General features: G+C 36.2%; 1 protein-coding gene across 1 annotated transcript in view; it reads right to left on the bottom strand.

Moving 5' to 3' along the window:
* Window positions 1–26,546, bottom strand: part of POLN (DNA polymerase nu) — a 134,176-nt gene that overhangs the window by 61,543 nt on the left and 46,087 nt on the right. Inside the window, exons 16-18 of the mRNA XM_075752671.1 lie at window positions 19,606–19,663; window positions 17,990–18,067; window positions 17,451–17,565 (exon numbers count right to left, since the gene is read on the bottom strand). Coding sequence (XP_075608786.1) covers window positions 17,451–17,565; window positions 17,990–18,067; window positions 19,606–19,663 — 251 coding nt within the window. The remainder of the gene's footprint in view (window positions 1–17,450; window positions 17,566–17,989; window positions 18,068–19,605; window positions 19,664–26,546) is intronic.

The raw sequence follows: 26,546 nt of genomic DNA, 5'->3' as shown, positions 1-26,546 counted from the left end.
AGACATTTCAGCATTTCTGGGAAATGTTGTATGGTGACGGAAGTCGTCTGTTTATGTACAGGAAAAGGCAGAACAAACTTCTCACACACAATATCTGGCAGACATGCGTTGCCTTGATCTGCATTACATTCCAGCCAAGCTAAGCTCAGTCATAACAGCCACAGAGCTCTTGGCTGCTCTCCTGCATCTGCCAATTAATCCAAGTTCTAGCTGTGAGTTGTTGATGTGGGAAACGAGACAGAGTGACATTAAATTCATTTTATACATGATCATTAATGTCCAATAAATTAGTGAATATATGAGTGAATACATTGACTGCTTTTACAGCTTTTTTAAATTTCATCAGTGAACTATATAAATCTCTCATTTTTAATCACCTGTGGCTATTTAATAGCAGATGAGGGTTGTATATTTTTAAGTTTGTGCCTGCAACTTTGTGTTGGCATTTGAAACTGATGCAGACAATTTATGTAATTAGTGACAACTGCAGGCTTTAGAAAAGCTCATTTTTAAAGTAGTGTTGCCACTGATACGTATATGTTTACAGGTATATCATGTAGGAGGTAAATTCTGGAAGCTTACTTTTTCAATTACATTGGCCTTATTATACCTAGGGCAAGAAGAATATATACAACAACATACGTGAGCATCCTAAACATATGGAAAAGATTGGCTACACACAACCTAGTCCTCTCACTATTAATGCAATGTGCAAGAATAAGCAATTTTTTTTGAAAGCTGCTCTTCCATGACTAATGGAAAATGCTGACGAGGCTCAGGCCTAAGTTGTCTCAGACATTTTTAAGGTAACATGTGGAAGTGATCTTGGAACAATTTTTGCCTGGCTAATCTCTGCTACAAAATACAGAAAAGGAAGAGGTTGCAAAACAGTTTCCCTGAAGCCACTGTCATATCAAAATAGATCACCACTTTTTCCTCCTGTGTCAGTCAAGAACTAGGCAAAAGGTACATGTAATTAGCCCATCTAGATATTTTTACCATACACAGTTTTAATGTACAGTTTGATACAGAATGTCCAGTGAAAACCACATATAACCAGACATATATACCTTCTATAACGATGAGGCATTTACACAACTATGTTCTAACTAAAAAATAGCTAGGTTGCTGTCCTCATAAGAAGAGCATAGAGACATCAGCATGAAAAGTGAGATTTGTCTAGACTGCTCAGAAGAGTGGAAATAAAGTTAAGATACTTTTCTAAAAAAGAAGGAAGGAAGCATCTACAAAGACTGAAACGCAGACTAACATCTTATCAGAAGCGAAACAGCAGGTGAAATAGCTAACAGAAGGATAGACCTTTCTGATGTATATATAAGTATATATTAAGTTGTTTTTTTCTTTTATTTCTTTATCTACATCACTTCTGAACACTTCTCACATCTGACTCAGTTGTTATGTCAAATGCTTGTGTTTGCATTTTCATTGTAACCTGGTTTGCATAAGTGGGATATAAGGTTACAGAATAAGACGAAGAAACCCAAGGATACACACCAATAAATGAATCAACTGCCCAGGGCACTGGGATATCTTTAGCAGTACACCAGACTCCTCACACCTCCTCCTCCTTACCAAAGGGTAACATATAGGGTCCCCATTTCACGTATACTCATTCCCACCCTGGCACTGGGGGAGGCAGAGCTGTCTTCCACTGGCCATTGCACATGTCAGAGAATCTCTGGCATGGATCTCCCATGTAAATACAGGGGTCACGTACATAAACACAGAGGGGAGAGGGTCACAACCTCCCACTCGGGGAGTTTAAATTTGTGTTTTATTTAATTTAGAGGGTTTTATAAGAGCTTTTAGGTGTGTTCAACTTCTTTGAATGAAAGACCATAGTGCTGTCAGGTTGAGGTCATCCTTTCTATACCAAAGTCAGCCCTGCAACATTTTCGTCATTGTATCTCTTTTTCCCCTTTGTATGCCAGCCTACCAAACTGCATTGTAATTTGCTTTATATCTATTTAGCACCAGGAAAAGCTTTATAAGCCCCATAAAAGTCTTTTGCAAGACTCCAGAAGCACTTCAGGATTTTAAAAGTCCTTCCAGTGGTTAATCATAAAATAATTTATTTTGTCTGAGTAGCCTCTATAGTCCATTGTATGAAGATTTATTTCATTCGTCCTCAACCTTCTTTTATAGAGCATGATATCTATCTCTCATGTATCTTACAGAAGATAAAGACATGTCTTTACAGTTTGTTCTGTGGGCCAGATGTCTTCTGTCGCTACATTTTAAAGTAGCAGGGAACCAGATAAAGAGATTGCAAGAAGGTCATGTCACAAATTATACCTAGCACCAGTAACAATTTGTTGAAGGATTCATTGGAGAGTAAAGTGATCTATTACCTTTATTAAGATACTTACCTGCATGTTGATGTCCCAGATGTTTGATATTGAAGAGATAAATTAAATAGGACTTATTTTCAGTGCTCCTGACAAAAAAGGTCACTTAGAGATTTGTCTTTAAAAAGGCACAATTCTGGACATCTGCCAGTTAGAAAGAAAGTCCCTGACGTAGATGAAGATGCGTAAGAGAGCACATCCCACCCTGCAACCTTTACCTTTTCTCTCCTTCACTCCTGCAGGGACCAAAAAAAAAAAAAAAAAAAAAAAAAAAAAGGCTTCTTTCTCACATCTGTAGTCTCTCTTACATAGTGAATTACATGGACAAGTGATGTTTATTTCTGAGTCATGTGATTGCTGAAGGAATTAACTAACTAGAGGGCATTCTTATTTTAGGATCTTTGGGTCTATGAGCACAGAATAAAAGGAAGTCAGGGTAACTCCCAGCTTTGGGTGCCAGTATGAACATGTAAAAGTAAACAGATTAAGGGGTCTATACAAATTGGGTTGACACAAAATTTGTCAGAGGCCATTTGTATTAAAATAATGTCAGGGATGAAATGCAAATTAATGCTCTTAGACTCCTTTCTTCACTTTAAATATCTACTTTTCAAGCTTTTCTGTAAGAGGCTGCAAATAGTTAAGAAGGAATAGAAGCAATATTGGGAGATGATACAGGTAGCTGTAGCAGAGTATCAAATAATTACCCATCTTGGACCTGTTAGAAGTCTCATAACTTTATAAAGAAATAGATGGACCTTCAGAGCAGCCTTTAGACAAATATCAGACAAGTGAAACAGAAAGAAACAGAGTTCTTAATATATAATCAAAAGATGATGTAACTACCATCTCAGATATTACATGGAACAAAACATGCAGCTATAATATTGTTACAACAACGTACAGTTTGCTCAGGAAAAAACAGCGGGTGAAGAAGGGAAGAGATGTCACACTACATCAAACTGCATCTACATAGTTCAGAGAAAAATAAGAAGTAGACTTCTGAATATCTTGGTAGAGGAAGAAATGAGTCATGCTACATATGAGGATCTTGAACAAATGGGTTCTGCAGAGAGGGATGAGATAGTCCATATCCCATCTCTTTCAATCTTCACTAAAAACACCTCTTGCAGCTTAAATTTCTATTATGCCTATGATCACACGGAATTAAAGGCAAAAGTAAAAGTGACAAATGAATTTCCTTTGCATTCTTGATTTCATCAAGATTTATCATGATACAAAAGTTAAATTAAATGAAATAAATGGAAACATTTTATTAAAGTTTGAAGTGTGGTCATAAAATGTAGCATTTTATCACAGTCACTCTAGAAAGAGATGACTATTTGGAGATGGCTTTTGAAACACAAGAAAGCCTCTCCATGAAATTAGCAAAGCCAAATGTTATCAGATACCACAAAACAACTGAGGGCTGTCCAACCTCCTCAGACTTCGCTTTTTCATTAGTTAGTGTGTTAGCTGTGGCAGTGACAATTCTAAAACTTTATTTTTCATTTATTCTAGAATGCTAAGAAAGCATTTAACATGCAATAATAATAATAATAAGCTTCCAACATGACATAAAATTAAGCTGTCTGGTTAAACTTGTAGTTAACAACCTGGTTTATTTAAAGCTATTGTTTAGCTCTTCTAAAAACAAAACCATTATGCTTCCTGAAGACTTTATTCCCTCTGCCTTATTATCTGCTAATCTAAACAAACGTCACAGCTGCACTTCTCCAAGGGACTGTAAACTACAAGGTGAAATTTCCATAAGCTGTCATACAGAGAGTCTGTCAGAGCGCAAAGCAAGACAAGTGTTAAATTTCATTAATATCAACTATTGCAAGTGAGCTTTCAAAACACATAGAAATTGCTTTGCTGTAAAACTGTTAAAATATTCCACACCAACACCCATGAGGCATTGAACTCAGAGCTTAAAGTGTTTTAAAACTCTGATTCTGAGAAGGCAAACTGAAGATCCTCACTTTTACCAAATTTCAGCATTTACAGTAGTTATTGGTTTGGGGGTAGGGATGAGAAAAGGGAATAGAAGGGAGTAGGCAAAGTGATAGCTAATTAAACCACCACATGAATACTCTTTGAAAAAACATACTGCAATAATTAAAAATCACAAGCCAAAACCTAGGTCTGTCTCCTGTATTCCAAAAGGAAAGTTCAAATATATGTGTGTGTATATATTTTTTTAAACCCTCATTTGTGGAGGCAGAGCTACCTAACAAAGGTCTTCCCAAAGGCAAAACAAAAATTCTTACAGCTATCATGTACATTCTATTTGCAAATGCCACAATTTTCAAGTGTTTCCTGACAGAATCTTTTGAGAAGTACCCCTTAGTACAATTCTTTTATTATGCAAAAATGTAATAGTTATTACAGTCATTCATTAAGGAACAGACATATTTCACAAGTGATGTTCATTGAGAGGGATGTAAATCTCAACCTAGAATTACTGCTTTTTGCCTAATGCAAACAAGCCTGATTTAAATAATGATGCTTCTTCAGAACAATGATTTAATCTGTTAGCCTTACAGAAATTTAAGTAAGAGTAATGAACTTTAGCATTCATGACAGACCAGGCTAAATACTCCTAGGCCAAAACTGGAGGCATAGTCTGAGGATACAATTACAGCTTGTTTCACAATGTTTTCAAGCAGATAGAACAGACTGCCTAATCCCAAAGTGAGTATAACAATAGGACAGAAAAGAGAAAGAGAAATGCCATATACAAAGATCTCAGAGCTTGTCTTCCAAGCTATTACACAACAAACTCTTCTCCAACACAGCAGAAAGGAACAAAATTAGATAGCACCCTGACACCATTTCCCCCCTCCAGACTGTAGTAATTGTGAACTTGTCCCTACGTGCTACACGGCTTGAGAAATAAACCCTTTCACAGAGTCTAAAGAATAATAGAGACTATTGCTTTTCTGTAAGCTATTTTATTTGCAAATAAGAATTATTAAAGTATAGAATTTTTGCATAAAGTAGGGGATGAGGAATTAGAAACAGAGAAAACATATAATAATTTATCATGGAAAAACCGGGAAACAGTGTGGTTTGGCTGTGGAAAAAAATGCAATTTCAGGATGTGGCAAGTGAGCTATTTCCAATGATAGGACAATATTAGTACTGCTGTACAATATACTGGTGAGATTTTATCTGGTGTAGTTAACAGAATTTAGTTATCATGTTCAAGAAACATGAATTTGGTGGTGGTAGGCTACCAGAATATTGAATAGAGAAAAAAAAAATAAAAAAAAAAATCAACCATGTGAAAGGAGACACTGACTATATTAATATTAAGAAATTAAACCTGCCCATAAATATTCTGCAGCACTGGGGCTAACTGGAAAACACCACCACATATCTAGACTTTAAAACTCTCTTACCATCCAAAGATGATGCTGCATCCAGCAGCCTGGTGGAAATAATCCCTGGCCCACACTAATTCAGGAACTGTTTGGTCCAGAGCTACGACCACGATGGGGACAAATTTACCAACCCAGATTTTGAGTGCCAGCAACCAGGAACTTCCCTGGTACTAAATTTATTAGAATAAATGTAGCCTCTCAAGTTGTTATTTCTTTGTTTCATTCATCATTCTGCTAGCCCAGTTTCATGGCAGTTCCAAGATGAAATTATGTTTCTGAACCATGATACAAGTATTCCTGAGACTGTGGTCTGGTGCAGAGATTTCAGAGCTAGCTAAAAAAGCTAGCTTGGTAACTAAAGCAGCTTAGTGAAACAGTCAGTGCCACAGAGGCTCATTTTCCTTGCCAGAAAGAAATACAGATTAACGCACATGGAATTCCATGTAGTCATAACTAGCTGCTCCTAATACTAGTTCATTAAGGTATTTTGATGACAAATACCCTAAGAAAGTTTGTCTTGTTTCCATATAGAATGAGGGTTGAGAATACAGTCGATTGCCTTCCTGAAGTGTTTATACAAAGCAAACACTGGGGGGCTTGGAGAGCTAATAAAGCTAATGGGAAACACTGGCAAGAATAATTTGGGTATATGAACTGTAGGAATAAATATAAAGTAGAAAGTAAAAGGAGTTTTCTAGGAAGAAGAGGAACGTGAAATTCAACAGCTCTTCGATAGCGTTATGTAGGTTAAAACTAGCTCTAAGTTGAGACCCTACCAACCTATGAAAGGAAGTTTATGACATTGTCACCTGCAACAATTTTATGACCGAAAAGGTCCTTCAGTCTTATACTCCTGTGTCAGACCAGGCATACTCTCACCAAACATAAAGCACTAACAAGCAGTGTGAGAGGGTCTGCCTTACTTTGTTTTTCTTAGAGCTTCTCTTCTGAATGCTTCTCTGTTTCTTAATAACTGCCGTCACTTTGTCAGCATCTTTTCCTACCACAAGAGACCACATTTATTCTCACAGGAATTCAAGCTTATGCTATAGTACCTCACAGGTTTAAAAATTTTCTCAAGAACAATCCTAAGAAATCTGCAGTGATACAGCTGCAGGAACTACAAGTGGTACAGCCTCGCTCACAACTATTGGACCAAATAAGTTATTATTAAACAACAGATGAGCACTATCTCCACAATTAGACCTTCTGCCACAGAATACTTGCCCTTGAATGTGACTTGATTTGGAAGAGCATGTCTTCCCATTCAAATTGAAATTGTGTCTCTCTCTGAACTACATATATGCATACCTGATTCCTCACTTTTTATCAGTAATACCCTGAATAAAGAAAGATACAAGATATGAAATGAGAGATATTTTAGATATTGATCAGAATAGAAATGATACATAAAAAATGAGATGACGGATAAGTACTAATAATTACTCAGTTGAAAATACTACAGAAATTGTTTCTTCAGAATCTATTTCACAAAAGAAAAATAAACGGAAGCCTTGAAACTAATTAAAAATGATAACAGTATTAGAAAACCAAGTAATCCAATGATAATGAAAGAAATGCTGTGTTAACCCTTAGTGAGACTCCTAGCAGGTAGCACTGAGTCTAGGACCTCCAGATTTACAGCAAATCAACACTGGCTGAGTTACACAGACAAACTTCAGAGCTGAAAGACGACAATGCAGAGATGTATTTCTAAATGGAGACTCCAGCAGGGATATTCAGTTACACTTAGTTAGGCAGACTGACATCTAATACACATGAAAACTTCTTTCCCTACTCTCTTCAAAGGCAGAATTTCTCAAAGTTACCCTAAGTACTCTATGGTGAAGTGCAGGTATGCTTGTAATTTGTCTTAATACTGCAAAACATAGTTTGATGATCTTATATGTGCTCAGTGGCATGGAATGTCTCTTCTTCATTGCAACTCCTAAACCGATTATTTTGCAATGTATGAAGTAAAATGAATTAACCTAAAGTCATTTTAGACTTGACATTAAGCTCGTAAAAAGTGGGAAAACGAATCCAAGAGACTACATGTTCTAATATCTGATTAGAAGTGAATGAAATAGCCCGGACTACCTAAAAAAAAATCTTTAGACAAAAATGGAATTCTGAGAGTCCTAAGCTGATATATCTCGTTATTTAGACAATGAGCAAAACTGAGAGATCTCTAACTGGGGGAAAGGGATCTGTGTAACCCTGTGGCCTTATCTTGTAACCTTATGACTGCCAACAGGGATGAGGAGAGCTAAAGCTCTTCCTGTCTCCTTGGTAGAAGTCCATCTGGATAAGCATGATTATTTCATTATTCCTTAATCACTTAAACACCCAGGTGACATCTCTTGATAAATAATAACTCCTTCAAGAGCTTGTTGGTCATATTTTCATAAAATTAATATAGAAGCACAAATAATCATATCTGTTTAAAAACCATTCAACTACAGATGTGGTTTTCACTTCTCAAAAATCTATTTATCTCATTCCTGATTTACTGGCCTTTCCTCTTGCTATTTAAGGGAGTAAGCAGCTTAACTGAATTAAATGTCTGCTATACCACACATTTGTATGAGGTAACCTAAAAAAAAAAGTGTTTTGCTGAGGATGAATCTTTAATCTACTTGATACAAAGAATGTATTTGAAACAAGGTTGTATAGAACAGGTATGGGCAAGTGTATATGTATTTAGTCATCCTACCTCCAAGTCTTTGTGCATACTTGACCTTATCTTTTTCAAACAGACCCAATACACTATCTTTTTTTGTATAATTCAGCCCATGAGGACTTCTTTTGATTTATTTCAGGAATATCCAAAATACCTTTTCTTATTTCCTGTGTTCTTCAGAACTCAGCAGGATATCAACAGATAGAGGTATTGTGTGGAAGCATCCTGAATTGCCAAGTGGCTGGAAAAACAGGAGTCCCCATTTTGCCATAGTTCCTGTTGGACCAACTGCCAATGTACAACAGTTTGGCTCACGTTTCTGTTATTAGATATAATCAGTTCCTTGAGTACTTGCTTGGCAAGTAGTAAAGAAATAAAATTTCCCCACTTCCTGGAGGAAGACAGTCTGCGAAGAACAAAACAAACCTTTCTGCACTGTGGTCTTTTTTTATTAAAATCTGGTTGAATTTACTGGGATTTAAAAAATAAATAAATAAATTTGGGGGTCCTTCTAATATGGTAATCCCAAGGAGTTCTGTGCTTTCTTTCTCTTTAGGCTTTTAGGCTTTTTCTTGAGTAATTTCCAAAATTAGCATGTCTGTCTCTTACCAAAAGGGTTCACAATAGATATTATCATGAGCCTACATACACACCAGCTGAGGAAAGATGGACTTTTATGTTCAATACATTTTATAAACAGCCTGCAGTTCCCAAGATTATTGGAAATCAAGTGTTCAAGTTCCTCTGATTCTGGCAGGGATAGCGTAAGCTAAAGACTCTTCCATGTCCTAAAGTGTCAGCCAACCAAGCCCACACTATAAAAATGGAAAGGAATGTTTTTCAAAATGACTAGTGGTAAAGAATTTATAAATCTCTTGGAATTCCATGACAGCTACACACTTCCTTATTTTAGATATCTGCCATTGCTACAAAGAAATAACAATATATGTCCTCTTATTCTGCAGCCATTTTTTTTAAACTCTCTGAAAGTCACATAGACTCAGGTGAACAACTATGATGTCCAGTACTCACTAGAAGGTAAATTCAATATCTGCAAGAAGTACATGTATTCATGCTGTTCTCCATCATCACACAAAAGAAAGTACCAACAGCATAAATATGAGGAAATAGATGACAGATGAGAGAGAAGGGAATATTCTGTTGTTTGGATTTTACAAAACTCAGATGTCAAAGCGAAGCAGGAGCAACTAAGCCACTATCAATTCTCCAGCCTTATCTCAAGCATAAGCTTGAGTGTAAGCATTGTACACAACTGTCACAAATTGTCCTTTCATTGGTATAATCATAGCAAATATCACCATTAAAGAGTATCTACTAATTACCTTGTTACTTTAATTCACCATCAGTAGTTAATGTGTACAGGTTAAATTATAGTTTAGAGGCAGAAATTAATAGTTTAAAGAGAAAGCCTGTTTTCATACCGGAATGGTGGCAGTTATCAGATTATTCAGGTAATTGTCTATTAATACATAATACATCGGCATATTGAACAGTATTAGGGATATTCCGCTTCTACTACATAGTACTATTAGTATTAGAGATATGCCTCTACTGCATAGTACTATATAAGTATTTTTAATAGAGATTATTAAAATTTCTCTACTCTCATTCTTCAGCTGCAGAATATGAGGAAAACTGCTTGTATATGGGTAAACATTTTGTGTGTTCTCTGATTCATATACAATGATTTCCACACCAAAAAGAGTTACAGAGTACAAAAGCTAAAACACTAAGTCAAAACTGTCCAACTGTCTTATCTATAAAGGGATTTTTCTGAGGCACAGACCAACATGGATTTCATTACACTAGATCTACACTGGCTCAACAGACAACCTATGACACAAAATATATTACAGAAAATGCCTAGGTAATTTATCACTGCATGGAAAAGTTTGTGCATAGGGACAATTATCTTTCTGTTGTCACAGAAATGAAAATACACAGTTTATAGGAGTAATAGATTTATGCTTGCAATTAGATCATACTGTAAAGAATTTACAAAAGACCCTTCTGAATTTTTCCCTTTCTCAAATAGTAAATATTGTCTACAGAAAAGGCATATTTACCTTGAAAAGACAACATTTAATAATTTTTCTAGATTAAGTTTACATTGATTTAATTTCAAAGAAATAATGTGGTCAAGAAAATGTTCTTTGTTTCATATGCTAATATTGTTCCTAGAGACTATAAATCATCTGGGTATTCCCATACCTAAATTTTTGGATATAGAAGTACTGGACTTTTACTTCAATCCATTTGTAACTAACCTGCTTACAGGGTGTTTTCCTCTGAACCTCTTGGTTTATGAGGATATATAGTCTACATGTTTTAACATTTTAGTTTATAGTTATAATTTAGAAAGGGCAAAATGTTTTCATAAATCTGCTAGGGCATTTATGACAAACACATCTAAATAAAAACTCAGAAGATTAGAGGTTGCAAACATATCTGTAATATCTTGACGGTGTTTGCCAATGTGTGCCTTAGGAATCACTCACTAGATAAAAGCATAACCCAGTAATAATTTTCTACAGACTAAAACATAAAGCAGACACCTGAAGCTCAATCTATGCACTTAGTTTAAGTGACTTCGCCACTGGGATGACACTCACCTCAGAGCAGTAACTCTACATTTATATTTTGGCCAGTTCTCTATTACACAGTCTCAGTGGAAATCCATCTTTCACAAACCTGTACTGGCAATTCTATAAGGAACTGTGAGACCTAGACAAAATTCAATAAATTAATGTGAATTCCTATATCCAAAACTGCAAACCAACCTCTTTCACTCTGCTAAGTGGCTCCTTAATCCTGGTTGTCCTTGAATTCTTCAGGTACCTCAGGGAACTCTTTTCTCCCAAAATTCTCTATTGTGCACATGTTCATTGTAGACCCACCCTGAGCCCACCTGACCTCTTCTGTGATTCCTGTAGGACCCAATCTAGGAAATGTAACCATTATTCACACTGAGAGCTTCTGGCTATCAGCTTTGGCTTTCTTGGCTTTTTTCTTATTATAAGGTGGAGTAGGCACCACCCTGGAACAGATGCCTGGTTACTGAGGGACAGCAATGTAGCTCTCTCTTCACCTAATGGGATTCACATCCAGAACTCTGCCTCCCAGTGACACACAATTAAAGCAGGCTCTAATTGTAAGGCCACAAGCTCTGTTTGGTATCCTCCCAGATCACATGGAAATGGGACTACTACACAAAAAAAACAACTCCCAAACCCATCAAAACAAACAAAAAAAAAGCATAATTCATGAGTTCATAAGGAAATGAAACATGAAAATACTCACTATTCTATCTAGAGTACTCAGATGAGAGACATAAATCTTTGACTTTTGTCCCTGTAGCTACTACTAACAAACAGAATTAATCACTAATTAAAAAAAACCCACATAATCCCCCAAATGGGACTGAAATAAAAAAATCCCTTTTCCAACTGAATGCTCAAAGCAAAATGCAATAAAATCATAGTGTCATAAAAATGTGGTCACAAGAGAGACTGAGAAGCCACCTCAGCTATCTTTGGAAATATTTGTCTAATTGTCTCATTCCTTCCAGTAATGGATAGGTAACCCATCTCCATAATTATCTACCTTTAGTATTCAAAATATTTCTTTAACTGAAACACCTTTTACAACAGTCTAAGCCCATTCTTTATGTCTTAGTTTACTCTCTACCCAAATCTCTCCAATAACCTTTCATATATTTAAAGACCTATGATGTCTTTTCCTAAATCATATCTTCTCTCAATTAAAAAAAAAATCCAATTATTTCAATTATACAACATTTGCTGAACAGAATCTCAGCTGCAACATACAAAGTCTAATCTTGCTTTTATTTTCCTGGGAGGAGAGAGATGTAGATTTGAATACGCTAAGATTTAAAAAGCTGAACTGAGGTCTCCAAGCACCTAGCTCTTATATAAAAGCTGGGTGCCACAGCCACTTGAAAAGAGTGAATCCCACTCCCTTTTTCCAAAGGACACTACCTATTTAGCGGGTATCTTTACATATGGACTTTGGACCACTGGTTGTCCTTGTCATTCTGTTCCAGCTTTCTAAGAGGAGTTCAAACACAAACTTCTCTGGCTAGAATTTCTCATTAACTTCTCTTAGATGGCTCTGTGGTCAGCATATAGCCTTTTTCACCCTTTGAGATGCATACTTTGGCACTGTACACGGAGCTTGGTAACCCAACATTGGGTTTTGTATTCTATTTCAGGTTCAGGAGCCTAAAATATAGGAAGTAAATATAATTTGCAGATATCAGAGATGTCTGTATTAAACATCGGAACACAGTGACAACATCTTCAAGATTAAAGTGACTAAGCTCATTCCAGAGTCACAAACAATATAGTTGCATTTGTACACCTAGGCTGCCCTCAGGACCCTTGATGGAGGGTAGCACTATGCTCTGCTGGATGCAACTGAGCTCACCACTACTAGAGATCTCCAGGCAGATTCTAAGGCAGATTCTAAAGAAGCAGGAAAAGGACTTATCCAAATATTTTAAGTATAGCATAAGTCATAGGAACTCTGAAGCAGTACTATTCCAATTAAAAAAAAAAAACAAGCAGGAAAGCAGGCATCAGTCAAGTAGGATGAAATCACATATTTATGGTGTGTTTAAGTGCTTAGATAAGTAAGATACTTTTCCTGGATTTTGACCCAGTAGAGTCAATATGAGTATATACTATGACAGAGGAACAACAGCCTACCAAGAAGGGTGACAAATGAACAGTTTGAAAGAGATTGGTAGTCACTACACTTCTAATTAAGAAAGAAATCACAGACTACCTAAAACACTGCAAACTTGTTTCTCAGCCTCTATCTTTGAAAGTGATTTTAAGATATGCCCATCAACAGCATTTTAAATACAGTTATTTTTCATTTATCCTGTAAAAGCTAGATTAAAGAAGGGAGAGCAATTTCATTCTGAGATTTCTTGTCATTTGGATGTCTTATGGCAGGTAGGTCTCTGGGCTGGTCAGACAGCTGCCAAGACAGTTCTCATCATCCTCAGCCCTGGGATGATGATTTGGCTTTCAAAGGACTATAACTGTCATAGAACATCAAGACAATATAAGACAAGGTGATCTTGCAGGTAGCTGGAATCTGTTATATCACAGATTTTCAAAAGTTTAAGCAAGCCTTGAATCTTTACTATGTGTTCAGTAGCAAGTAGGTCATTAATACCATGCACTCTTGATGTTCTCGTAATAGCTGGTGTTGGCCTGTCATTTAAGGCTTACTCTTTGTAGACCATAACACAGTACTTGCTGTAAGATAATGTTGGCAATAACGTATGATCATCATTATAGGAATAGTAGGAATAGTACTAAACATATAAAAGTGAACATTAAAATTTATTTATATCATCTTAGTTTTAGCTGGGGTAACTATGTTAGATGACCAGAAAAATACACAGATGTACAAGGCAGAGATGACCTTGAACTTTTCACTGACAAAAACAAAGCAAATCTATTGCAAAGCAGCCAACAGACACTATTTTTACTTTATTCCATGAATTCCATTCCCTGTGTGAAAAAAGCACTTTAAAGATAAAACACAAGACCAAGCATGACATTACCCAGAAACTTGCATTAAGTGACTACTTAACACCAGCTTCTGAGAGTTTTATCTGAATGGCAATTGCAAGACAGTTCTGTCAAACAGAACACACAATACTTAAAAAATACATAATACAATTACACACAAAACACAATACTTAAACTATCAACAGCAAACAGTATCTGTAGTATCTACAGCAAACAGTTGAGCATAGTGCAGGGAAGCCCAGACTGGTGGAAGCTATGTGATTTCCAAAATGAGCTATCTCTCTAAGCCAGCCACAGGAGTACGAGATTATAGCCTAGTCTTGCAGAGAGGATTGCCTCTCAGCTAGGTTTATTGGGTTGGATATGATGTTGTGCAGGACACTGAATTTTAGCATGAAATTTAGTACCTCCTTTCAGCCTTCTGCTGTAATGTATAGACAAGGTTTGGGTTGACACATACTTATGCATTTCTACACTGCACTGTTGACCAGCGTAAAGATTCCATACAAATGATGTTTAATAGAAACATGGATCCAATAGGTTTCCAAGAGAGATGCATCTCTAAGGTCCCAGAGATAGACTGAGTCATAGTAGAGTATGTCAAACCAAATAATGAAAGTAAAACTTTTATACACAAGAGATCTTAATTCAATCAGAAACTCATACAGCTAACTTCTTTGCAGAAACTACTCACCATGTGTATTTGTTGCAAAATGCTATAAAAAGCCTGTAAAGGTTTTTCAAAAGGTTGAATTTCAGATAGAGGGCTTTAGCCTCAAGAACAGCTAAGGAATAGAGGTACATTTCAGTGGAGAAGCCATGAAGTTCAGGAAAAAACAAAGTTAATAAACTGGTATAAAACTTGGCTGTACTCTGAGGTGTGGCTCAGATTTTTTTTTGTCTAATAATATATTCTTTAGTATTTATGATTTCATATTCATTAGTCTAAGGACTTTTAGATGCAGAAAACATTCTAAAAGATACCCACTGACATGTATTCAGAAGTTGGAATGCTATCAGACATTCACATTAACTTAATTTTTTCCTTCTGAGAGGGAGCTTCAGAAACTAATTCATTCTTTATAGATCTCTTAGGAAAAAGAACTTTTTTGTCAAGGTTTTCCAGTTTTCCAAGATGTGTTAGAAAAGATTTACAAATAGCAAAACCATGCAATTCCATGAAACAGAATAAAACATTCGGTATGCCACTCAGCATATCACTTGCACAGATTTTAAGGGATTAAGACCCAGAGAAAATCAGGAGACCAAGAGGAGATAAAAGGTTTACTGTTTATTTTGCTCTTCCTTCTCATAACTCGTTTTAATACCAACAGGGTGGAATCAGCAATTGACAATAAAGTCAATGAACTAGTTGTTTGTCCTAATGATTTTATTTATCAATAGTGGACTATGAGATGAATAAGTATCTGGAATGGGAAAGTATCTGTGAAGCTTGTGATTTTATGTCTTCTCTTTGGCCAAAGAGAATTTTGGACAAAATTCCAAAACTCAGGATGAGTTCACTAGGAACTGATCCAACAGGAGGAATTGAATTTGTCAGAACAAATACAGATGTCTACATGTGAGCTGGCCACCCCACACCTACTTTGTTCTCAACGGTGAGAAGTCAACACTATTAATGTATCATTGATCTTATTAAACAGGGGACATCAACAATAGGTCAAATGAATCTCTCCAGGTATATAACGGATGTCCAAGGTTAGATGAGATTAACACACTCTTCATGTTTCTGTAATTAATAACAATCATATAATATATTCAATAGAAAATTACTTCCAAGCATTAGCTTTCCTGAAGCTTAAAAGAAGAGTCAGCAGAGTCATTATGTAATGATTTTGTAGACACACCATGACACTTCTGTCTGATAAAAATATTTGCCTGTAATATTTCATTACATTTAAAGTTACTGTGTAACAACTATAAGAGGTTGACGGCTGCCAAGAGCTGTGAGGTTGCTGAATAGAATGGTATTTCTGGAGCCTTGCCCAGAGTTGAGACAAAATTTGACTCATCTTCATGCATACATTTGCAATATACCTCCAAACTAAAATAAGGATTTAACTCCATCACGAGGTTCTAGTGATATCATGTTAGAGCTAAGAATTGATTATAATATCAATAGAAGCTTCTAAGTGACTCTGAAGAGAAATGTGATCTTTCCATAGCTATATGCATTGGGACGTTTGTGACCTTGAGTTGTGCTCTCCCAGAATGCACATGCCTCAAGAGCTGATTCAGTTGTTGGTAGCAGACTAATTATAATTTGAGCTCCATTTTGTTTCTTTGTACTACTTCAGAGTATATTAGCAAATACTGCAGTGAGTAGGAAATACTGTGGTTGGGAAGGCTATGTCTGCAAGAATTTAGAAAATCTAGGATAGGAATTGAGCTAGATCAGGACTGATGTTCTCATATCTATTTTCACTTTCATTTTCAGCTAACAACCTTCCAACAAAAAATGGAGATAAAATATTAAAAGAGAAAGAGGAACAAAAACAAAATATGAAAATTGCATGACATTTACATGACATCATTCTGTTCAATCTGCTTATATGTCATAGCATTTTATTCAATCTTTTTCAGACCTATCTGTTCAAACTCTAAGCTTCTTGACATCTGTCCTGTCACTTATTGAATGGTCATGCATTTTTGAGCACAAGGGGAGTCCTAGTCTCAAGTAAGATTTTTAGGCATCACTATGATACAAACAGTAATAAGAAATACTTTCAAATAGCTAATGAACTAACATTCTTTTTTGATAGTTAACCTTCTGATCTGCATGCTGAAGAGCTCACTAAATAATAATCTGGGAGTAGAGATAAGAAGCATTTTTTTTAATTGCTGAAGTACCACTTTTTCTAACATCATCCATCAGAAGATGGAAGCACTAAACCATATCAGTTCAAAGGAATCCCATGACCTCTAGTCTCTCTGTTTCTTGTGCATACATAATTTCATTCCAATACTTCTACTGGATAACCAAGCAGCATTTAAAAAATGCTTCTGTTTTTACGGAGAAAAGTTGTTCTGTGATTTTTTAGATGGATAACCTACGTAACTGCTGCTCTGGATTTTTAAAAAGAACTGGTGAACAATAATACAGTGAGAAAGTTATCAGCATGCACTGTTCACAGTATATTATTCCACCAGTTTTAGTCAACAGACTGATACTGGTCAGTTGGATTGCAGCATTTTGACATACGGTAATTATCACAGTAGAGAAGAAAAGGCTCCGAAAGACAGAAAGGAATTATAATTCATGGTGTTAAAATAGTGTTAACAATAGATACTGTAGCAAAATACTGTCTTCTGTTATCACTACACAGTAATACAATAGTTTATGTTATTCTTACTATTTTGTCTAATTACTATAAAAAAAAAAAGCATCATTTAGTCTTACCACTGAGAAGCCAGTGTGGAAAAGATATCAGTGGTTTCAGGTTCTTGGAACAGTTTCAAAAGTTCTGGTTCAGCTGATAAGTCAGCAAGGATCCTTAACTCAATATGGGAAAAATCTAGAAAACAGTGTTAAAATAAATCTATTGCTCTAAAATAAAAACATGCCTGAATTTTAACCAAACTATCACTAATTAAAACACAAGCCTGGTCTGTTCAGTCATTTCCTCGTGCTCAAAAGACCAGATGCCTGTAAAAAGCTCATCCTGAAGAAGTTATATTCCAGCTACAAATCACAAGGTGTCTCATTCCTTTATTATCTTCAGGTGTCAATCTTATTATCTCTTTGTTTCTACTGACCAGGCTTACATATCATCCACTTGCAAAGCACACTAAGGAGTACACAGCATATAACAATATTAATTGATACTAAGGGATTTGACAGCCTTGTAAAATATAATGTCATCCAAAGGAGAGGGGAAAAAGAGATGACAGAACGGCAAACATTAATATGTATGAGAATAATAATACATACTATCTTACCGGCTGCTAAAAATGTATATCCTTGTTTTGAAACAAACAATGTTCTTGGGGAAATAGTTAGTATTTCCTCTTCTTTTCCTAGAGAGGAGATAGGTATTTAAGCTCCAAACCCCAGTCCAACTGTAGGAGGTTGTAAATGACATACGAAACACAGAACTAAAACCACACAAATAGCAATGCAGGCAACCTAGCAGAGCATCAGCTGCCAGCATTGCAATTATTTTACTCTATCAGTCACGTACAACATTTTTATCTCTGCCCTCCTTACAGCACCACTTACTTCTCCTTTTTCAAAACTAACCCCTTCCCAGAAGACTAGCTAACAAATATCTACAACAACTAACATTATTCACAGGTCCCTTCATAAAGGAGGCATTCTGATAAGGAAGGGTCTATAGAGATGAAATAAAAAATACATTTTCACATCTTTGAACACCCTGCAGCAATGTGTTAATAACCAAGTTCTGGGTTACAGGTGGTAGGGGAATACAATATTGAGAGCATACGGCTGATATAGGCGACCAAATTCTAATGACAGAAATCCCCTATAATATCACAAAGCAATAATGTACATTGACAATGTATTAAAACTCAGTGCATCCTGGGAATACCACTTGTCTTGGTGTAGAAAGGGATGGTGGTTTGAAATACAACAGAATTAATCTGATCAGCATAAAAGTGGAAAAAAATAAGTATGTCTTGATACAGGAATGAAAAAACTTCAAAATACATTTTTGAGAAGCACATATTATAAGATCATTAACAAAATTGATTGGACTTTTTCCAGAAAGGCTGATGTGTCCCAGTTATGCATGGCAGCTCAGGTTTACACAGCAACTGCCCACACTTTTTTTTAGAACAATTTTAAAAATTACACATAAAAATTAAACAGGTAGATAAAACTGCTGTCAAAGTTTTACATTGTCTTCCACAGACTCCTGGTTTATGATCTGTATTATTTGAAACACAGGGAGTGAACAGCTATGGAAAAGCAAGCCTGCCCTTATCTGAGAACCGAGTGCAACAAATGAGCAGCATTTCCCAGCTATGGCTGTAGGCGTTCAAGAAGGAGAGTTTATGTCAGCAAATCTCTCTTATATTTGAGTCTACTATTGTGGGTTTCTCTCTTTATCACTTGGGTCATGCTTTTCTAGACTTAACTTTGACTCTTTCTGAATCATCTGCCTTAAATCCACTTCTGTTATCAAAACCAACACATCTGACTAACTATTGGTCTTTAGTTGCAAGTTTGATTAAAATGACCCAGCTTTAACATCTCCTCAGGAAAAGCCTTATGAGCTGGATGCACACAAAATCACCCCTAGGATATTTAATGGAGTTAAGATGTGTAATTTCATCAGGGAAAAAGGAACTGAGAGATAGTCATGGGCAATAAAAAAATCTAAAAGTTTGTGACTATTTAGATCAGTGCTGAAATCACAATTTTTTTGCAGGAACAACCAACAGAAAGAAATTGGTTTAAATTATTATGTATAACTAAGCATCAATAATCTATTCTTTTCTTTAATGCTGGAGCTATTGGTCTGCTTTAAAATATAACTCGGTAAAATAATTACACAAAATTGCATTTTCATATTAATAAAAACATAGTTTACCTTTTACGTACTGTTTCTTTGTAATTCTAACTGGATGTTTAGAGATACCTTGAATGTTCTACAAATAATAATAATAATAATGCTTACTAAGTTAAAGTTTATGAAAACATAGATATTAACATCTTATAAGCAGCATAAGAACATCAGTGATACTAATGCCAATGAGTTTTTCCCTAAATAATAAATAAGATGAACCACTTTGCCTTTCTAAGGAATTTTCACACTTCTGTAACTATAGATACTTTTGAATATTTGCTCTTCCTTGAAAATTGGAAGCTTGTAAGAATGGTTTCTCACTGGCAGCTTTTCCAAATCCTAATCTCTGGATGCACCATAGAACGTAATTACTAACCCTATAAAAATAATTTTCTTCTTATTTTAACCTGTATTTTTTAGATATGGTGCGTTACTTTCAAGGAAAGTACATGTGAACCCTGCCTTAAACTAAGGGAGCAGATTCTTCTTCAGCCTCTAGAAATTTTTCTAATACCTATTCCCACTTTTTTGAAATGCATGATAAAATAAAGGAGCAGCTCTTTATTAACTACAGCATGTCAGTCGAGGTTAAAAGTGAGAACTAAGTTTATCAACAAACATGCAGGACTAGGAATAACAGAAGATTTTTCTTAAAACATCTGAGTTCATATGCCTCCAGTAAAGCATGAAAACATGATAGCTTCCTTCTGTTATTTCATGTCATTATGCCTCTTCATCTAGAAAGGTAACACATGACAAGAGATAATGTGTATCAAGCTCAATTTTTGTCATTCCACGCAATGAATTTGCAAGTGGTTCAGGAATTAGATGAAAATCCTAAAAATATGTAATACTGCGGATTCAGGAGATGTGAATAGTGCTATATAATTTCCAAATCAGAATGATAATTTTTGATGTAATTTTGAACTCAAAATTGTTATTATAAATTTAAGAGGGATGTAATCAGACCGCAAAAGCTACTGAAATTTAAAGCAGAAAGAACAAAACCCTCAAAACAGAACACTATCATTTCTAGTCTGAATATCACCCTTAAAGATCTACAATTAAATGTATTAAAGTTGAACTACAGCACCATATACAGAGAGAGAGAGATAGGAAACTGCTACATAATATACATAATATTTTCACAGCATGGGTAAACTAGGAACACTGCTCTCAGTCCATCAATATGAAATTTGATCCAGAAGAAACACTCGCCATCTTTAATATTTTATTCTTCACTTTCTAGAAATATTTAAAAATACAGTTGTGGCAATGCTTATTGTAATGTTATTAACCACATTTTGAAATATATGTTATTTAATCTGTGTGCAAACCTAACATTTCTATTGATAACTAGCGATTTCTATCAATAAGTTGGGGAGGATCAGTGCTTGTTTGTATGAATACTGTGCAGTTTAAGCAGCCATGGAAGCTAGTAGATTTTCAGAAATTTAGAAAATTAATTCCTTTATTACGTACTTGGACATGAATATGGGAGACTAATTTTGCACATTTAAAAAACAAAATAATAACATTTTAATTCTGACTTGAATCATTTTAATGGTAGAGATCATTGTATGGACTTTTCATTGGGCTCTATACTTGTACTGACATGTACTTAATAAGATAACCTCCAGCACAGGTTAAAGAGTTGTTTAAAGTTACTCTCAGATTATTGTTCCTTAACTCGTTAGCTTCAAAATTTACAAATTGAAATAAATAAAGATTTATTTCAAAACCTATCTATGAGGGTAAAAATAAATCACTATATTGCCGTCTTGTTTTCACTGACAGCATATGCAGAAAGTCTGCTTTTAATGCAATTTTAGAAGTGTTACTAATAATTCTGAAAAACGCTAGTAAGTAATTGCAAGTGCAAAATGTACTTTCACTTGTAAATTAGTTAACAACTCATAATTTGAATAAATCTTCAGAAAAGAAGAAACTCAAGAAACATGAGAGCGGTAACATTCATCTTTAAGCTATTGGAATAGCTTAATAGATTCCTCTCATCTAATTTTAGATGTCTTTAGGCTAGTCGTTGGTCTAAACTAGCTGTCTAGAATCCCTCTATAGTCAGTAGACAAAGACAAGAATCTCCAGTGGGTAGTTCGATCTATCTATGACACATACTTACAACGAGTTCACCTAAGATTCTCCTGGAGATGATGTTTTCTAAGATTCAGATTATCCAATATGATGAGATAAGTTTACTTTAGATATTTAAAAGGATGGAGAAATAAGGAGACAATCTCAGAAGAGACTTCCAAATGGAAAACTTTCCTTTGCTTGAGCTGAAAATTAGGTAACAGTTTTATTGTATCAGAAGTGGAACATTGACACGGCTTTGGTAAACGACTATTACCACCTTGGACTACATAACACAGCCTATATTTTTGCTTTTATATATTTATTTCAAGTATACTTCTGCAAAAACTTCACAGATCCAATCTGAGCTATGACTGTTATCCCTTATTGTTAGAAAAGGGCATCCATATCTTACTAGAAGTTACAGAGAAACAAAATTGCTCTCTGAACAATTATGCTCCAACAGACAAGAAGGAATATACTTAAAACAATGTCATGGAAAAGCTGGTTGTGAAAGTTAATTATTAATACCTCTCTTCATTATTTCTAAAGGAGGGGAAAAAATTCAAGCTCTTCTATTTCTATTAACAAAAAAACCCTAGCATTTGTTAAAGAAACAAACAAATGAACAAAACCCCCAAAACAAAACACATACAAAAACCACCATCATAATCCAAAATTAATTTCCAGAGGTTCCAATGGGCAGGAGAGATGAAGCCAAGGTCCCAGTTTCAATTACATTTGAAAGGCTGTGATGATCAGGGGAGGTTCCTGAGTGCTGGAAGAAAGCAAGTGTCACTCCTTTCTTCCAGGACAAGGAGGAGGATGGAGAAAACTACAGGCCAATCAGCCTCTCCTCAGTTCCTGGGAAGGTGATGGAGCAAATAATCCTGGAAAACATTTGCAAACATATTAAAGTCATGAAAATGATCTGGGGTATTCAGGATGAATTTACAAAGGGGAAATCGTGCCTAACCAATGATAGCCTTCTGTGATAAAGTGACTAGCTCGGTGGATGAAGGGAGAGCAGCAGATGTTGTTTACCTTGACTTTAGCAAGGCTTTCAAAACAATCTCTCATAAAAGCCTCACAGACAAGCTGATGAAGTACAAGCTAGATAAGTGGACAGTGAGGTGGACTGAAAACTGGCTAAACTGCCAGGTTCAAAGGGTTTTGATGAGTGGCACAAAGACTAGCTGGAGGCCAGGCATTAGTGGAGTGGCCCCGTGGCCAATACTGCTCGACAACTCCATTAATGACCTGGGTAACAGGAGTGAGTGCAACTTCAGCAAGATGGCAGACAATCTAAACTGCGAGGAGTAGTTGATCTATCAGATGGCTGGTCTGCAATTCAGAGTGACCTCAGGAGTCTGGAGAAATGGGCTATCAGAGTTCACTGTCTGGAAAGCAGCTTTGCAGAAAAGGACCTGTGTATCCCAGTGAAAAACAAGTTGAACATGAACTAGCAATGAGCCTGGTGCCTGTTTGAATGCCTGCCCAATGCCTGCCAACGGCATCCTGGGTCACATCAGGAAGAGTGTCACCAGGAGGTCAAGAGAGGTGATCCTTCCTCTCTGCTCAGAGTACCTGATGGGAGGGTGTAAAGAAGATGGACCAAGATTCTTCTCACTGGTGCCCAATGACAGGACAAGAGGCAGTGGTCACAAACAATTACAGAAAATTCCATTTAAATGTAAGAAAAAAATTTTTCTACTGTGACAGTGGTCAAACACTGGAACAGGTTGCACAGAGAGGTTGTGAAGCCTCCATCCACGGAGATATTCAAACCCCGACTAGACATGGTCCCAAGAAACCTGCTCTAGAGGACCCTGCTTTGAGCTGGGGTGGTAGACTAGACAAACTCTAGTGGTCCTGTCCAAACTCAACTACCTTGTGATTCTATGATTCTGTTTTTATAACATTATTTTAATTAATTAATCTATGTATCCCAGTGCTAACCCATTGCTTTCTCTCTACTTCACATGATTTCTGAGATAGAATTGAAGCCTTCAATGGTATGAGGCAGCAGTAAGCCATAGCCAGTTTCATTCCAAGCAATTTTTAATATATATATATTATATAAAGTACACTTGTAGTATAATATTAAAATTCAAACATTAAAGACAGAAACAAATATTTTGCAGAAATTGTAGTTAGCTGGTGAATTATGTCTTAAAACGCAAGCTCTGAGAAAAAGAATTGTATTGTCTTGATTAGGGAAAATGCATGCAAAAATGTACATTCAAGCTTCATAAATAATGTTTGTAAAGCTGCAACAAAATTAATAAGAACTACTTGATTATATAAATGGAAATTTCCATTTTTTATGGTTTTCATAGAATCATAGAATTATTTCAGTTGGAAAAGACCATTAAGATCATTGAGTCCAACTGTTAACCTAGCACTGCCAAGTCCACCACTAAACCACGTCCCTAAGCACCACCTCTACACGTCTTTTAAATACCTCCAAGGATGGTGACTCAACCACTTCCCTGGGCAGCCTGTGCCAGTGCTTGACAACTCTTTCAGTGAAGAAATTTTTCCCGATATCCAATTTAAATCTCCCCTGGCACAGTGTGAGGCCATTTTCTCTTTTCCTATTGCTTCTTTACGTGGGAGAAGAGACCAACACCCACCTGGCTACAGCCTCCTTTCAGGTAGTTGTAGAGAGTGAGAAGGTCTCCTCTCAGCCTCCTTTTCTCCAGGCTAAACAACCCCAGTTCCCTCAGCCGCTCCTCACAGGACTTGTTCTCCAGACCCTTCACCAGCTTTGTTGCCCTTCTTTGGACACACTCCAGCACCTCCATGTCCTTCTTGTAGTGAGGGGCCCAAAACTGAACACAGCACTGGAGGTGCGGCCTCACCAGTGCTGAGTACAGGGGGACAATCACTTCCCTACTCCTGCTGGCCACACTATTTCTGATCCAAGCCAGGATGCTGTTGGCCTTCTTGGCCGTCTGGGCACACTGCCGGCTCTTATTCAGCCAGCTGTTGAACACCACCCCCAGGTTCTTTTCCACTGAGCAGCTTTCCAGCCACTCTTCCCCAAGCCTGTAGCGTTGCCTGGGGTTGTTGTGACCCAAGCGCAGGACCAGACACTGAACCTTGTTGAATCTCAGGTCACAACTGGTAGAAAGTTGAAAAAACCCACAGCCTTACAACTCTACCCTTTTCTTTTTCACCTTTTTTTTTTGTCAGTGAAACCCTTCTTTTTTTCCCCGCTACAAGCTTTAAATCATTAAAGATTAAATTTTATAATATAGTTATCAAACTTAAAAAAGGACTGAATCTGATGTGCACTAAAGTCACTCTGAGTATGATAAACACAGACTGGCTGTCTTTTGCCTGGGTGTCCAAAGCTGACAGCTTTCCTTGGCAGTAGACCTACCACACAGGAACCTAGCACTTCATCAATTCATCACCTCTTTTACAAAATTTCAGTTACTTGACACATTTTCTCAGCATCTAAATGGTTGATGGATCACTCTTTTTAGTTAAACTCTTCAGAAAACATCATGCTGGAAAAGCAGGGAGCATAGGCATGGCAGAAAAAAAAAATTTTACTAGGAACACTAGATTAAAACTGTACATGTTGGAAAAAAAGACTTCTGATTTCTTACCTCCTACCTCCATAATCTGATTTTTTTGCCACTATAATCTGTCCTGACTAATGATCTTGATGTATTCCTTACTCTGGTGTTTTAGCATAGGTTAGAAATCTGTTTTCTTGGTTCTGAAAATACCTCTGTCAAAAGTTTGCCTGTTGTTTCAGATGAAGACACTGTAGATTCTTGCCTATGCTGTTCGCTTCCGTATGCAGAGCCATTTGGAAACAATGACAGACTTCACTTTGGCAAGGAGACTCAGAATTGATGGACTCTTAATGTTGCTTTTCGAGCCTCACAAACACAGCTTTCTCATAAAGCATTCAAGCCTTGCAAAAAGGATGCTCTAATCCATAAGGAAATTCATTTTATCAAAGAAGAGTAGCATTATCAATGAAAACAAAACCTAATCAAAATCCAGCAAATTATATACAGTTCCTGGTTTGATGAGTTTATTCTAAATCAGTTACACTTTCTGTTGAGCTTCCCATTTTTGGTATCCAAAATTCTACATCTACATTTGCAATTGATTTCGTATTCCTTCCTAGGTTAAAAACCAGTATGTTATTTTGGTTCTTTCAAAAGATTACAGTATACATATATCTATTAGATAAATTACCTTTGAAGTTAGTATAGTTAGACTTCACCTAATCATAGAGGCTGGTAGTGCATTTTAATTATTTCTTACTGTATGTCAGGTAGGGTTGTTGATCATATTTCCTATGCTAAATTCCCTTTTCAGTTATTTATATTGATTCAGCTAACCCATCTCTCTCTCTCTCCCTCTCCACATACATTTTCAGTAGCATAAAATGCTATTTTTTGAGCACATAACCTCAGTCAATCCTGATAATTCCTTAAAATAGATGCCTATATATGTATAGAAAGGCATCTATAGTCATATGTATATTCTTTCTTACTAGAAAACGACTATCTAATCTACTAACTGCTCAGATTTGCATTTCTAGATATCTATGGAATATGTCTGTCTGAAGACATACAAACTGCAGGGAGGGGAACAGAAAAAAAACCAAAACACAACAGTAAGTTACTGAAAGAAATGCAAATTCACGGAGGTGGCTGCAGACTGTTTTTACAGACATTTGATTCTATTAATTCCTGCACTGATCTAGGAACTTATTTCAAAATAAGACCAGAGATAAAACTTACTACTGAGTTAAGAGTATCCATTCAAAAACATATATACTACGAATGTGTCACAAGGGAAGATCAAAAACAGCCAAGGACTTAGACTGAACAGATATAAGG

The sequence above is a fragment of the Balearica regulorum genome, chromosome 4 (assembly GCF_011004875.1).
Source record: "Balearica regulorum gibbericeps isolate bBalReg1 chromosome 4, bBalReg1.pri, whole genome shotgun sequence".
In the NCBI taxonomy this organism is placed as follows: Eukaryota; Metazoa; Chordata; class Aves; order Gruiformes; family Gruidae; genus Balearica; species Balearica regulorum.
Note: the sequence above shows the minus strand (reverse complement) of the source record. Positions and strands in the feature narration are given on the sequence as shown.